This window comes from Pan paniscus, chromosome 3 (genome assembly GCF_029289425.2).
Source record: "Pan paniscus chromosome 3, NHGRI_mPanPan1-v2.0_pri, whole genome shotgun sequence".
NCBI lineage: Eukaryota > Metazoa > Chordata > Mammalia > Primates > Hominidae > Pan > Pan paniscus.
The window spans coordinates 165,920,302-165,937,148 of record NC_073252.2 but is presented as its reverse complement, the minus strand read 5'-3'; the positions used below and the strand labels follow the sequence as shown (position 1 = coordinate 165,937,148).

General features: G+C 35.3%; 2 protein-coding genes across 5 annotated transcripts in view; one reads left to right on the top strand and one right to left on the bottom strand.

Moving 5' to 3' along the window:
- Nucleotides 1-10,651, top strand: part of DDX60 (DExD/H-box helicase 60) — a 157,219-nt gene extending 146,568 nt beyond the window's left edge. The window contains exons 38-39 of one of the 3 annotated variants that reach the window (XR_008625256.2): nucleotides 1,159-1,288; nucleotides 2,847-10,651. Coding sequence is in view for 1 of the 3 variants with exons in the window: in XM_034959384.3 (XP_034815275.3) it covers nucleotides 1,159-1,162 (4 nt within the window). In the remaining 2 variants the exon portion in view is untranslated. Of the gene's footprint in view, nucleotides 1-1,158 lie in introns of all 3 variants that reach the window. The other 2 variants (XR_008625255.2, XM_034959384.3) reach the window with 2 other exon arrangements.
- ANXA10 (annexin A10) overlaps nucleotides 1-16,847 on the bottom strand; it is a 114,636-nt gene that overhangs the window by 15,090 nt on the left and 82,699 nt on the right. For both annotated transcript variants that reach the window (XM_003821800.5, XM_055111990.2), the window contains exons 6-8: nucleotides 10,722-10,835; nucleotides 9,149-9,239; nucleotides 8,111-8,190 (exon numbers count right to left, since the gene is read on the bottom strand). In XM_003821800.5, coding sequence (XP_003821848.3) covers nucleotides 8,111-8,190; nucleotides 9,149-9,239; nucleotides 10,722-10,835 — 285 coding nt within the window. The remainder of the gene's footprint in view (nucleotides 1-8,110; nucleotides 8,191-9,148; nucleotides 9,240-10,721; nucleotides 10,836-16,847) is intronic.

Sequence of the window (16,847 nt, the reverse complement as noted above, 5' to 3'; positions counted from 1 at the left end):
TCACTAAAGACCCAGCAATGACTTACCTCTCATCCATTTCACTCAAAGGAAAAGCCAAAGTCCTTAAAATGGCTTCAGGATTTGACATAATCTTACCACGTGCTACTTCTCTGAATTCATTTACTATTATAGTACATTTCCTTTGCTTGCTCAGAGGCTACCAACTGGCCTTGTGTCTATCCCTCATACCCATTAGCTTTTTTTACCTTACATTTTTCTCTAGCTATACTCTTTACTTGGAACATCCTATCACATTGATTTATTTGTTAACTCATTCTTTTATCCATATTTTTGCTCAAATCTCATCTTCTCAATGAGGCCTACTCTGACCAATCTATATAATATGGCAGGAGGGGCACAGTGGCTCATGCCTGTAATCCCAACACTTTGGGAGGCTGAGGCAGGTGGACCTCCTCAGGTCAGGAGTTCAAGACAAGCCTGGCCAATATGGTGAAGCCCCGTCTCTACTAAAAATACAAAAATTAGCCAGGCATGGTGGCAGGCACCTGTAATCCTAGCTACTTGGGAGGCTGAGGCAGGAGAATCGCTTGAACCCAGGAGGTGGAGGTTGCAGTGAGCCGAGATTGTGCCATTGCACTCCAGCCTGGGTGACAAGAGCAAAACTCTGTCTCAAAAAAAAAAAAAAAAATGGCAACATACCCATTATGCTCAGCCCTACAATACTTCTCCCTGTTACTCTGTTCTGCCATATCTTTCATCAACCTTCTAATATTTTATATAATCCACCTATTTATTAAATTTATGTTTAATTGTCCATATTCTCTTGCTAGAATGTAAACATCTTAAGGGCTGGCTGGGATCTTTATCTCTTCTGTACACCAATAATTCCCAATTATCTAAAATCATGCTTGGCACATGGTAGGCATTCAAGAAATGTTAATTGGAAAAGTAAAGAAATAACTTTAGATAGCAGACTTCAAAGATGCATCAGTGGATGTGGGAAGATTTTCTGGATTATTGATATTTTCTTAGTGATCTTCAGCCTTTATAGCTAAGTAAGCTCCTGCCTTTGCAAAGTTTGTGAGAGATATTTAAGAATTTTTCTGCAACTTTACATATCTGAAATATTGTTTGGAAAGATAATTGTTTTGGACATTTAACCTGAAATGGTGCCTATCTGTTTATTTTCCTATGCAGCTAATTACCAAGAGCACTTTAAGCACACTGGTGGATTTAAACAATGTGAATAAGTAAGATTGTGATTTGGCTTTGACAAAGGCAGAGTCAAGCTGGCTTTGTCATGTAAAGGGCCTGAGACGGCCACATGGTATGTTTAATTGATGTAAGTACCAGAAAATGGCATAAATGAGTACAGAATTTAGTTTAAGGGCATGATAAACATGGGAAGGAAAGAAATGAAAAGAACTAAGATGTGGGTGAAAATATTTGGAGGCGATGAATTGATTACAGATGATTATTGAAAGCTGTTGGCCATAACACTCCCAGAGGCCTCATTGTACGAGTTCAAGAAACTGTCATAAGAGAATTCTGAAAGCCAAGGTAAGGAGTAAGTATCCATTAGGTAGTTTCCATTCTTTCTCTTCCTGAAAACGTTTATCATCTCCAGTGTGATTTGCACATATTGATTAATTAATCTCTAAGTGACTAATTTTTCATTATTTGACAGATAATTAGATCTTTCATAAATCTGTGTAATAAAAGCATGCAGGAAGCATTGTGAGCCAGTTTAATAATTGGCATTAGTTTTCAAGAAGAATGTGTTCCAGCTCAGTTGTTTCCTTATTAGAAATCATCCTGTCAGGAAACACTTTATAGATAAAGTAAATGATCTTGTCTTCTGGAAAATATGACAATGATTTTTAACACTTGCCATTTCACAAGAACCTAAGGCTCCTATGCTCCAATTACCCCAGTCTCTATTAATTAAAAAAAAAAGGGTGTGTCTGAATTTTAGTGATGTTAAAAATATGAAAACCATGGGTCATCTTTCCTTTGATTCTAAAAGTGAAGATGCATAGGGAGGTAGAGGACCTGATTATAACAACCAAAGAATTGGAGAATATTTGTTTTGGAAAGGAATTGAAAGAAGGATGAGCTCATATCCTTTAATTTACAGAGTAAAAACCTGAATCTCATAAAGGTTAAATGATAAGTCCAAAGATACAAAACTGATGGGAGACATTTGATTACACTATGGTGTCCCACAGTTATCCACTAGGAACTCACCAGCTCCAAATTTCACCTCCCTTTAGAAGAAAACTCCATTTCTTTTTGTAAAATATCTTGACAGATTCTCTCTGAAATGGTGTACACCACAGACAATGATCAAGAGAAGTGATGGACTTTTACAATCCCATTATTCACTTTATATCTTTTCCAATTTTCTGAATTTACTGATCCAAATCCTAAGTCAGTGGTTCCAAACTGAGAAGCCATTAATGTAGAAGTGAGAAGCCAATAGAAAATCTTTGAACTATTTAACAATCTAAGAGAACTCCTACATTTTACTAACAATATAAATTATCACGGAACTTCTGATTTTCGAACAGACTATTATTAAAGGAGATTATATTAAGTTTTTAATAGTTTGCTACCTCCATTTTCTATTATGAGTTAAATAATCTTTATGAAATATGTATTATTGTATTTTTGTGTATTTTATATTTTAAGGAAAATGTACTGTGAAACTTTGTAAGTATATAATGTTAAAGTAAACTTTATTAATTTTCCTTGGCTTCTTATAAAATGTAAGCCTTGATTCACCCACACTTTTTGGTATTCTATGTTGAAAGGAAAATTTTACTATACTTAAGTGCTGTTCCAAGGTTAAATACTCATACATATATTTAATGTTCCAATTCTAGAAATCAAACTTAAGAAGTAACACTTTTGGTGGAACCACAAACGGAAAAGAGTCTTGGGTCCTGAATCATGGTTTGGAGAAGACCTTTATGCCTATTAGGAGCCAAAAGCCTAAAACTCTAAACTTAAAACACAAGCAATAGAATGTTGATTCTGTCCTGTCTGCAGTATACAGGATTAGCTTTTTCTGTTAAGATAAAACTAGGAAATAAAGTTGTGTGTGGAAGCAATAAAAATCTGAACTATTCCTACATGTAATTCTAGAAATTTATAGGTGCTACATTTTTTGAAAATTTTAATGACATATATAAGAAGGAAAATCAAATTAAAAATTCAAGTTGATGTTATCTTTAAAAAAAAGTAATAGTTCATCCTGTTCATTCATAATCTAAATTAGGTAAAAACCAGTGATAAAATATTGTGTGTTATTTAAAAATATATGTATATCTACACAAACGATATTATATATACAAATACTCGTACTCATGTACACACCCTATCATTAATAAAGCATCATTGTTTAATTTTAGGAAAAAAATAACTACAATTGGGAATAAAATTGATTGCCCTATTACATCCAAAAGTCACCATTCATTGATTATTTTTTCACTTGTGATTTATTTTCCCTCATGTTTCATTTTCGGAACTTGTGTTTTCCCTTGAAATACAAGAATGCTTACTTTATAAAAATACACTGTGATCCTAATTCTTAGATGTCAGTTATTTTAGATGGTTTATATATAGCTCAACCTTTAAAGAGGTGCAGAAATGCTAAGAGGATTTGAGTTTTGATTGTTGACATTTTACCAAATAGAAGTAGAATTGGAGTGGAACCAAATGGGGTTGGAGATAGGAGCAGTACAATACTAGTGCATCTAGGCCTGACTTCATGTCAGCCCTTTCATTAAGTAGACCTGTAATGTCAGGCACACCACTTAACCTCTCTAAGCTTAAGTCTCCTCATCTCTACACAGAGGGGATATTGCCAGTTGGGTTTCCTGGGAAGATGACTTTGAGACGGAGATCGGCATCCAGCCTGTTAATTATGGAATGTTCTTGGAATCAACACCTATGGGAGGGAGGGAACAGAAGCAGGATTTGGCTGTGATGCAGTCCTAATGGAATTAAATAAAGTCCTTAGGAAAATAATTTTCTTCCTACTAAAGCAATAAAAACTTGTTTGATATTAGGATTTATAATGGCTTATAATGGAACTGTTGGCTTCACTCTGTTAGGGGCAATACCTGTGCCAAGAAGAATCTCTGAGTGGAAACTGTTGCTTTAATTTATATTATTGTAGCAACATTATTGTAAAATTACCTTTTAAATTGAGAAAAAATTTTAATTAAAATTAATCTTATAAAATGTAAAAGTTAGAAAATATTCAATTGGCATCTTGTCAATCAAGATTATTTTAAAATAGTAATTATTATTGAAAATGTATTTTTCTGCAAATGACTTCAACTTCTGTTACAAATTAAAATGAGCTTATACCTACATTTTACCAGATGCTTCAGTTTGTACTATGAAAAACCAAATTATCTTTTCTCCACTGACATGGATAATCCTACAGATGAAAATCCTCAGAATAGGATGATTTACTGAGAGTGGTGACATGGGAGTTTTATGAACTATGTAGCCAAACCACAGAAATCCAAATTAAACTAAACCAAACCAAAACCAAACACAACAAAGCAAATTCTTTGTTTATATATGCTTTCCTTTTAGAAATTCTATTTGGGCCTAATATAGTCATCATCATAAGTTTTCTATTTATTGACAAACATGTCTTTACCATCTTCTGTTACCCATTTGTATTTCTTGGTTGCAATGTTCAATTCTTTTTCACAGCTTTGAAATACACTGATTGGCCAGGCGCGGTGGCTCACGCCTGTAATCCCAGCACTTTGGGAGGCCGAGGCGGGCGGATCAAGAGGTCAAGAGATTGAGACCATCCTGGCCAACATGGTGAAACCGCGTCTCTACTAAAAATAAAAAATATTAGCTGGGTTTGGTGGCACGTGCCTGTAATCCCAGCTACTCGGGAGGCTGAGGTAGGAGAATCACTTGAACCAGGGAGGCAGAGGTTGCAGTGAGCCAAGATTGCACCATTGCACTCCAGCCTGGGTGACAAGAGTGAAACTCCGTTAAAAAAAAGAAGAAGAAGAAGAAATACACTAAATACAGATTTAAAACTTGTTTCAACTTCCTTGAAGACAAATAACTTCACTACCTTTGATATTAAGTAGGCCTCCTTGAGTGAGGGTTTAGCTAGTGATATCTGAGCAGAAATGGATATACATTGCAACAAGGCTCATGAACACTTCTGTGAAGAAACCTCTATTCTCTTTCTGCTTCCCTGGGTTGAAGACAGACATGATAAACTTAAAAGCCAGTTGTAACGGTGGAAGGAGACTAAGTCTCTGGATCACTTCTTGGAAGGGAAATGCACTCTGATCGGTAGCACCTGTTCTGGTCTTCCTGTGAGCTTGAGAAATGGCATTTACTTTATGCTTTTAGTCATCTATTACAAGAAAGAGATAAGCTCAGTAAATAACTTGCTAGTTTGCAAGCAGACATACAAGGGAGAAGAGAGAAAGTTTAGAAATTTGGTGCCTTGAAGAGTTAGAAAGAGAAACCACTTACTGATTCCAAGCAATGTAAGCTGAGACTTGAAGAGGCTTTGAAAAGTAAGGGTTTGTTATGACTCAGCCCTCTAGTAATACCCGGCCAGTTTTACCTTCTAAGAGATCCTTCAAGGAAATGTTTTTGAGTCGTGAAAATAAAAAAGGCATAAATGAGGGAGCAAGGATGCAAAGAAAGTCATACTGGAGAAATATATCTGGGAAAGAACTTTGCATGCGGTTAAGTGGTAAATGGACCTAACCAAAAGCAAGTAGATCACAACTCTTCTAAGTTTTTAAGATATCCTCATTTTCAAAGACATTACAAACTCAGATTAAAGAAATATCGATAACGTGTGCTATAAACAAAATATGAGGACTCTAAATTTGCCAAAGTTGAGCTGCTATGAAAGTGGTACAAGGATATAGAGAGGCTTCTCAACTTATGATGGGGTTACGTCCTGATAAATCCATTGTAAATTAAAATATCCCAAGTCAAAAATGCATTTAATATACCTAATCTATTGAACACATACCTTAAATGTGCTCAGAACACTTGCAGTAGCCTACAGTTGGGCAAAATTATCTAACACAAAGCCTATTTTACAATAAAGTGTGTTACATATCTCGCATAATTTATGGAATATCAACTATTATGTGAAAATTGCAGCAGTTTTGCACCATCATAAAGTAGAAAGGTACCATGAAGTAGATAAGTCAGACCATAAAAATTCAGGGACTGAGGACTGTCTGTTCTCCATAGCACCTCTTCAGATAAAGCCAAGCAGGATAAAGGACAGGGGAGGACTTCTCAGAGTTTATCCACAGTAGCCACAGAAACGTTTAGATTAAAAACAAATCCAAGAACTCATGGAAGCAATTGGGACTGGAGGGGTTCAGAGAAAAGGATGAAAGAATAGACAATTATCTACCTTGCATTTTTATCTGGTGATTCTAACTCCTCACCTAAGAGTGTGGGGCTCTGGGTTCCTGAGGGCCTTAGGCAGGATTCTCACTCTAGTCCCCTCCAGCTGGACTATAGATCCTTCTCTCTCCTAGGTCCTACTCTTCCAGCTTTGTTCCCACTAAAAAGGCTTTCGTGTATTCTTTTTTCAAAAGGTATTGAAATCTTTTCTAATGTCATGTTCCCATGTACAAAATTCTATCAACTTCTTGGTTTTAGTGAAATTCTTTGGTGACTACTAATTCTTTGCTAACTACTATGCCTTTGATGTGTAAAGGAAAGGTTTGGGGGTTTAGAAACTCTTGCTTCATTTCAAACACACACACACACACACACACACACACACACACACACGAAACACAAAACCAAACCAAACCAAAATTCTGGCTTTTAAGACATGTTTCTCAGCTGTGGCCTTTGAGATTCTCTTTTAGAAATTAAGAGCTGAACGGTGACCCTCTTTCTCTTTGCATTCCTGAGTGCCTTTGCTAAATAGGATAACAGGCACATTGAAGAATATGTATAAAACAGGAGATAATTATATCTTTAAAAATATTATTTGTATTACAATGCTAATATGTGGAATATTTTCAAGAAATATTCATTAAATGGAAATACTTATATATCATTTAGTCAGTACAGAAACATAAATGTTAAAATCTATTTTTAGCTTGAAGTAGTGTTCCTTTTTGGTAATATATAACACCACAGAATTTTTATAGGCTGCATCAAAGATCATATGCTGGCATTTAGAGTCTCTAGCATTCAATCAAATTCTGGATTTCTACTTATTAGCTCTTCAGACAGTCATAGAGCTAGAACTTTATACTTTGTGATTCTCTATTCTTTTCTGAAGTACTTATGAGAATATTTGTATTATAGTGTTTTGTTGTTATTAAATGAGAAAATTGTTTCTCTCCTCACACAGTACTAGGCACATTGTAGGAGCTCAGAAATGTTAGTGTGCACTAAGCCCATGTAGCAGTTTTAAAAATGAAATTATTTCTAAGGCTGGGCATGGTGGCTCACGCCTGTAATTCTAGCACCTTGGGAGGCTGAGGCAGGCAGATCACCTGAAGTCAGGAGTTTGAGACCAGCCTTGCCAACATGGTGAAACCCCATCTCTACTAAAAATACAAAAATTAGCTGGATGTGGTGGCACGTGCCTGGAGTCCCAGCTACATGGGAGGCTGAGGCGGGAAAATCACTTGAACCCAGGAGGAGGAGGTTGCAGTGAGCTGAGATCATGCCACTGCACTCCAGCCTGGGTGATAGAGCGAGACTGTCTCAAAAAAGAAAGAAAGAAAGAAAGGAAGAAAGAAAGAAAGAAAGAAAGAAATTATTTCTAATTAGAATTATTAATTTTAACTAATATTTTTAATCTTTTAATTTTCTCAGAATATAAAATTAATTATACATACATGTATATTTATAATCTCTTTAGAATAGATTTTTAATTTTTTGAAAATAGAGTTGATGCATTATCCATATTTGTCTTTAACAACTTAAATTTCTAGCTGAGTATTTTGAACATGGCTTCAGTAAATGTTACTACACAGAATTTACTATTGAACTGTAATATACTGGAGTTTTCTGTTGTGTTTTTTTTTTTTTTGGCAATGACATATACTTATTTGCTTAGATAGTGCAAAGTAATGTAAATTTTGGAATGCCATACCTGGACCAAGTTCATGAGAGTATCTCTGAAGTGTCCCGAGGTCTCTGAATAAATGTCCTCTTGGAGGTTATTGCTGTATTCTGTATAAGAAAACATGTTAAAGGTATGATTTATTATAGAACTATGTATCAGTGTGTTTTGAATAAGTTAATGTTATTTCCCAGTTGTGAGTACAAAGTCCAGGAAATGTAGTCCACCTGTTGACATTTCTTTGTCAATAAACTGTCTGTCAAAGAATTCTGTCACCTAATGGTAACATAAGCACAGGACTATTTTTTAAAAATCTTTAGTCCAAAATTGAAAAACAGGATTGAGAGTCATTTCACATTCTCTGATTCTCAAAATTCAGAATTATGCATTCTATTTCCATAGAATGCTGCCCAGCCCAATACTTTTTCTAAGTGCTTCATCTCATTTTAACATTTTAGTGAAAGTTCTGACTTCATTCCCTTCAGAAAAGTCTTGTTTTTGTTTGAATGCAATAGAGATGACTGTCCGCAACATTTTCTTGACACACAATGTCATATAGTACATAACGCAATAGAACTTAAGGCATTATACCTTTTTGAAAGTGAAAATAGTTACCCTTTCTACTTTTGAAATGTATAAAAATCTGATTTTGCAGTAGATTATGGGAATGTGAAATTTATGTAAAGCGAAGCAGATATATTTGTAGAATTCACTGAGCCATTATTGTACCTTATTTTTTCTATATGCTGTGTCTTTCCTGGATAAGAGGTGAAATGCCCCCTGAATTAAAGTGTGGGACACTTTCCTGTCTTAATGAAAACATTCACCTCATAGAGACTTGTAATTATTTTCCTGGAAAATTTGCTTAACTTGATTGTCTAGCGAATGGTTTCATTTTTAGTGCACTAATAATCAGTTTTACCTAATGAGTTAATTGGTCCTCAGTGAATCCTATGTTAAATGTAAGAATGTCTTAGATAATTCTTCAAAATACATAAACTGGAATATTTAATGTGTTATAAAGTTCTTATATGTGTAAAATATATTCACATATGTATATTTCCTTACGCAAGCAGTAGGCTTCTCGCATCTGGAAAATTTCTCCATTTGTTCTTGAAGCTAGTATTTCAATGAGGCAATTCTCATCAGTGCCTACTCCCTAGAGAAAGGAAAAAAGAGATAAATGTAAGGATATTCTTATTGGAAGTAATAGTGTACCTTTTGTACAAGAAAGGGATACAGCATTCTCAGTGTTTTGAGAGGTGGCAGGGAAAGGAAGTGTGTTTAGGATGAAGGCAGGCACAATCTTAGTTTCAGCTTTGCCATTTACTACCTATTTGACCCTGAAGAATTAATATTATCTGAAGGAAACTCTGTTTCTTCATTTAGAATAAAACAGTATGAGCATTTCTAAACAATGTGGAGAAAGACATGTTCAAGCAATGCTCATGGCATTGAGCATTTCCATTTGCTGTTGGAATGATATTTGATATTCCATTTGCTGCTGGAATATTAATTCTTTAGCAAGCTGACATTAGAATACAGGTTTTCTAATTTGCCGAGAATATTTTAGGGACCTGTGTCTGCCTCTCTAGATGTGGAATTTTGTACAATTTGCATAAATATTTGGATGGATGCTTTCTGTGGTCTCTTGCAGACACATGGATATATTGGTCTGTGAAAGAGATCTTAAAGACAATACACCTTTTTAAGGAAAGCCTCAGAAATCCTTAGCATTCTATGAATTATTTATAAAATACACTTGTTTAATCAAAACAGCAACATATAAACATATAACTTTATTTTTAAAATAATTTTTAGACATAATTTTGCAAGAGGTAGGAATTGACATGTAACGTGTTAAAAGCGATTAGTTAAAATTCATATAATTTTTGTACAATGCCTATTTGGATCAGTAAATGTGATGGCCAAAATCCATGTCCTTTAATTTTTTCCTGTTGCCTCTTTTCTGTCACACATTGTTCACAGATTGTGGTAATCTGGTCATTGGCAAGCATCGTACTGGAATGATTTCAACAGCTCTGCAGGTGTTTAATATCTGCATTTGGAAAGAAGTAAAGCCAAGGCCCTCTTTGTTCCCTGTACCTAGCCAACAAAATCTGTAACAAATCCACAGTCAACTTATTTCATGGAAATGCCTTTCCTGTAAGAAACACTGATTCTAATTCTTCCAAATTAAGATTTGTATACATTTGAGCAAAAAAAAAAAAAAATCTTCTTTTGACTTAATCAAATTTTTACAAATAATGTAACAAGATTCACATCATTTTTAATACATTATCCTCAATATAGGAATACATGCTCAGGGAAAAATCTGAATAGCCCTGGAGGCTTGTTCACTTTTCCTTGTTGTAGGTCAGCACTGGGGCTGGCTCAGTAAGTTTGTGACTTTGTACAACAAAAGAACAGGCTGATTCCAGCCACTCAGCCCAGGAGGCTCCACCTTCCTAACAAGGCCACTGCCCTTGACCACAACATTTCCATTGTTACATCATTGTTTAGATATTCCCTCCCCTCTCCTTGATCATATAAGTATGTAGGAGCATCCCAGGGCAGTTTCCCCTCTATTGAAATACTGGCCTGTACTTGTTACAGGCATATATTTGGATCAGATCACTACCTTCATGGCATGCCAGAGCTCATGAGCATCATACAGTGGTGGTGGGTACATGAGGCCAACCATCACATCTTTGAAGTGATCTGAAAGCTGCTCCCTCAGATCCCCAATCAGGTCCTGTGGAGGAAAAAGTACATATATTTATTATATGTTACCAAATTTGCAAGAGAAATGAGATAATTGCAGAAAGTCTTTTAATATTTTCTTTTCCATGTCATTTAATAATAACAGCATAACAAGTCTGATTCACATGTATATGTATGCATTACATGAGATGATGAACTTGAAAATTGTTGATTTGATCTCACCCCTGCATGACATAGCATATGCACATTGTAGTCATTTGAACATAGAATGATTTTCTTTTTCTGACCCTAAACTCCAACTCCTCTTTTGATCTCATTATGAAAATATGTAAAAGTTAAACTTAAAAACACTTAATTGGAGGTCTTTAGTTTTCTTGTGGAATTACTGAAACATTAATCCTTAAAGAAAATATGCACTTTATTTTATTTTATCATTGCAACAGTCTCTTTTAGCAGAAGTCCCTGGTTATACTACTGCCAAACAGCTTATGTAAATTAATTAAGTAGTCTTAGAACTTTCTTCAAATAACAAGCAATATTATTTTAAATATTGAAAGTCAAACACTTAAAGAGAAATACATGCATACTAAATGTGCTATGAAAACAGACATAAAAATATTTTGCATTTTATTTTACAAATGTAAAGTGGAATTAAAAATATATATATGCTCTTCCTATACAACAACAAACAGGCAAGCCAAGAGCCAAATCATGAATGACTTCCAATTCACAATTGCTACAAAAGGAATAAAATACCTAGGGATACAGCTAACAAGGGAATTGAAGGACCTCTTCAAGGAGAGCTACAAACCACTGCTCAAAGAAATCAGAGATGACACAAACACATGGAAGAACATTCCATGTTCATGGATAGGAAGAATCAATATCATGAAAATGGCCATATTGTTCAAAGTAATTTATAGATTCAATGCTATCCCCATTAAACTCCCATTAATGTTCTTCACAGAATTAGAAAAAAAACTATTTTAAAATTCATATGGAACCAAAAAAAGAGCCTGAATAGCCAAGTCAATCCTAAGCAAAAAGAACAAAGCTGGACGCATCACACTACCCAACTGCAAACTATAATACAAGGCTACAGTAATCACAACAGCATGGTACTGGTACAAGAACAGACACACAGACCAATGGAACAGAATAGAAAACTCAGAAATAAGACCACATAGCTACAACCATCTGATCTTTGACAAATCTGACAAAAATAAGCAATGGGGAAAAGATTCTCTATTTAATAAATGGTGCTGGGAGAAGTGTCTAGTTATATGCAGAAAACTGAAACTGTATACCTTCCTTATGCCATATACAAAAATTAACTCAAGATGAATTAAAGACTTAAATGTAAAACCCAAAACTATAAAAAACCTAGAAGAAAATCTAGGCAATACCATTGAGGACATAGGCACAGGCAAATATTTCATGATGAAAACTCCAAAAGCAATTGCAACAAAAGCAAAAATTGACAAATGGAATCTAATTAAACTAAAGAGCCTCTGCACAGCAAAAGAAACTATCATCAGAGTGAACAGACAGCCTATAGAATGGGAGAAAGTTTTTGCAATCTATCCATGGGACAAAGGTCTAATAACCAGAGTGAGTCTAAGAAGAACTTAAGCAAATTTACAGGAAACAAACAACCCCATTAAAAAGTGGGAAAAAATATGAACAGACACTTCTCAAAAGAAGACAGACATGCAGCCAACAAACACATGGAAAGAAGCTTAACATCACTGATTATTAGAGAAATACAAATCAAAACCACAGTGAGACATTGTTTCACCCCAGTCAGAAGGGTGATTACTAAAAAGTCAAGAAACCACAGATGTTGGTGAGGTTGTGGACAAAAAGGAACATTTTTACACTCTGGGAGTATAAATCAGTTCAACCGTTGTGGAAGACAGTGTGGTGATTCCTCAAAGACCTAGAGGCAGAAATACTATTTGACCCAGCAATCTCATTACTGGCTATATGCCCAAAGGAATAAAAACCATTATATTAATATTATAAAGATACATGCATGTGTATGTTCATCGCAGCACTATTCACAATAGCAAAGATACATAATCAGCCTAAATGCCCAATGATAGACTGGATAAAGAAAATGTGGTACATATATGCCATGGAATACTATGCAGCTATTAAAAAGGGATGAGATTATGTCCTTTTCAGGGACATGGATAGTTGGAAGCCATTATCCTCTGCAAAGTAACACAAGAACAGAAAATCAAACACTATATGTTTCACTTACAAGTAGGAGCTGAATGATGAGAACACATGGACACATGGAGGAGAACAACACACACTGGGGCCTGTTGGGGGCGGGGGTAAGCAGGGAGGGAGAACATCAGGAAGAATAGCTAATGGATAATGGGCTTAATATCTAGGTTATAGGTTGATAGGTGCAACAAACCACCATGGCACATGTTTACCTGTGAAATAAACCTGCATATCCTGCACACGTATCCCTGAACTTAAAATAACATTTGAGGGAAAAAAAATATATATGCTCAATTTATTTTCTGTAGGGTTACCAAGAAGTCTGAACGGTGTTTAAAATGGTCTCTCACTAAACTGTGTAAAGCATATTCAGTTTTACTTAAAAACATGCAATACTTTGGTTCTGAGGTGGTTCAATACTGGAATTCAAGTAAAAGATTCCACATTGAAATAACTACAAAATAGTCCTAATTTTCATTTTATTATTTGACATAATCCAACACCACCTTTCATATACTGTGGATTTTCTTTTTTAGTAGATAAAAGCATTATAACAAGAGAGAAAATACAAAATACCAATATTGGAAGTGTAAGAGTTATGTGTATGTATACTGTAGACACTAAGGGGTAAAAAGAGACTATTATAAACAAATTTCTGCCACTATATTTTAAAATTTAGTTGAAATGGACAAATTCCATGACAAATACAAATTACCAAAATAGGCTCAAGCATAAATAGAAAATTTAGATTTCCCAATGTTAATTAAAGAAATTGAATTTGTAGTTAATGCTCCCGCCTATCTCTAGACCCAGGTGGAATCACTAATGTAATCTATCAAGCCCTTATGGAAGGGGTAAAGTAAATCCTATACAAAATATTGCAGAAATTAGTGGATGATAGAAGATTTCTCAATTTACCTTATCTGGCCAGTATTGCTGTAATACAAAAATTAAAATAAAAACTTCATAAGAAAATTGCACACTGATATCCCTTATAAACCTAGACACAAACATGTGTATTCAAATATTTATAAAGCACATCTAGTAACACAGAAAGAGAATGACACCTAACGAGCAAGTAGGGTTTATCCCAGGAATGCAAGGTTGGTTTGCATTTGAAAATTAATCAATGTAATTTCCATTTTAGCAGTATAAGGAGAAAAGCTATATGATGATATCAATAGAAGTAGCGTGTTAGTCCACTTTGTGTTGCCATAAAGAAAAACCTGTGGCTGGGTAATTTACAAAGAGGTTTAATTGTCTCATGGTTCTGCAAGCTGTACAAGAAGCATGGCACAAGTATATGCTTCTCATGAGGCTTCAAGAAGCTTACAATCATGGCAGAAGGCAAAGGGGGAGCAAGAGCTGGAGGGAGGAGCTGCCAGGCTCTTTAAGGGGAACTTATTACTCATGGAAAGAGCTCTTCATGAGGAATCCGCTCCCATGACCCAAACACCTATCTTCAGGCCCACCTCCAGCACTGGAGATCACATTTCAACATGACATTTGGAGAGGACACATATCTAAACCAACTAATGTAGCAAAAGCATTTGAGAATATTTAGCACATAAACATAATAAAAAAATTCTTAGCAAAGAAAGAAGGAATCTTTCTCAAACTGATAGAGGGCATTTACAAAATTTCTACAGGGAAGAGGATACCAGTGAAAAACTAAATGCTTATCCTCTAAGATTGAGAACAAGGCAAGGATGTCTGCTCTTACTGATATAGTCTATTTCAATTTGTACTAGAGCTATATACTTAAAAACAAAAGCCAAAACTAAATCTTCTAGAAGAAAGTACTGGAAAAAATCTTTGCCACTTGGTGTAGACAAAAAATTATTACATGATACATAAAAGAATAAACAATATATGAAAAAATGATGAATTTAACTTCTTTGAAATAAAAACCTTAAATTTTTGAAAGGAACTTTGAAGAAAGTAAAAGAGAACCACAGTTGTCACTTCACATATTTGACAAAAGATTTGTGCCCAGAAGATACAAGAATCTCTTAAAACCCAGTAAGACATTCTGATGAAAACATGGACAAGACCTTTCAATTAGAACTTCACCAAATAAAACTTACAAACTGGGAATAAGCCTGTGGAATGTTTAAATGTTTTCATGCTTAAAACATTAGTCATTACACTAATGGAAATTAGAACCATCATGAGATACCACCACATATTCTCTAGAGCAGCTAAAATTAAAAGACTGATAATACCAGGTGTTGGTGAGGATGTGGATCATTTGGAACTGTCATCACTGATCAGAATGTAATATATTGCAACCACGTTAGCAAACTCTTTTGTAGTTTCTCATGAGTTTAAACATATATTTAAAAACAATCCATCAAATGCATTCCTATTAACCAACAAAAATGAACATTTATAAACCCAAAGAACAGGAATATTTATAGCACATTTATTCATAATAACCCCAAATTGAAAATGAATGTCCATCAACAGGTGAACGAATAAACAAATATTGGTATATATATGCACTAGAAAAATAGCAATAAAAGAATACACATAGCTTCACAAGTGAACCTTAAAAACATTATTCTGAGAAAATGAATCTAGACATAAAAGAGCACATATGACATGATTACATTTATATTAAATTCTAGAAATAGCAAAAATTCATCTATAAGGACAAGTAGAAAGCAGATCAGTGGTTTCTTTCAGCAGGAGGATGTCAGGAGATGGGCTGCAAAGGAGCAGACACAAAGTCTGGAGGTATTAGAAATGCTCTATACTGGCCGGGCGTGGTGGCTTACGCCTGTAATCCCAAGACTTTGGGAGGCTGAGACAGAGTCAGGTCAGGAGTTCAACACCAGCCTGGCCAAGATGCTGAAACCCTGTCTCTACTAAAAATATAACAATTAGCCAGGGGTGGTGGCAGGCGCCTGTAATCCCAGCTACTCGGGAGGCTGAGTCAGGAGGATCACTTGAACCTGGGTGGCGGAGGTTGCAGTGAGCCGAGATCATGCCACTGCACTCCAGCCTGGGAGACAGAGCAAGACTCTGTCACAAAAAAGAAAAAAATATATAAAGAAATGATCTATACCTTGATTGTGTTGTGTTCAAACTGTATTAACATAAATAAAGTTTATTTTATAGAAATTGTACTCAATATTGTGAATTTTTAATTTTAAAATGTTATTTTGGCATCTATAATGTATTTTCAAAATCTTCAATTTATTCACTACTTTCAAATTTATATGCCATACAACTAGATCACTGGTTTCAAGTTATTTATCAGGTAATTTAGTAGTTTTAGCATTTTTTCCACACTAGTGTACCTTAGAAAAAATATGAACTTCATCATTAATATTGGTGCCCTAGAGGAATGATTTTTTAATAAGCCTGAGGATAGAGGTGACATGAGAATCCTAGGTAAGAGGAAGAGTTTGTAAAATTATTCAAAATTAATAGAGTCTCCTGTTTGGAGGCCAGGTGTTTGTCCCTTTACTCCAGCCAAACATCACCAAGATGGATAAAAACAAGAAATAGGGGCCGGGCACGGTTGCTCATGCCTGTAACCCCAGCACTTTGGGAGGCCGAGGCAGGAGGATCAGGAGGTCAGGAGATCGAGACCATACTGGCTAACACAATGAAACCCCGTCTCTACTAAAAATACAAAAAATTAGCTGGGCATGGTGGTGGGTGCCTGTAGTTCCAGCTACTTGGGAGGCTGAGGCAGGAGAATGGCGTGAACCTGGGAGGCAGAGCTTGCAGTGAGCTGAGATCCCGCCATTGCATTCCAGCCTGGGTGACAGAGTGGAGACTCCGTCTCAAAAAAACA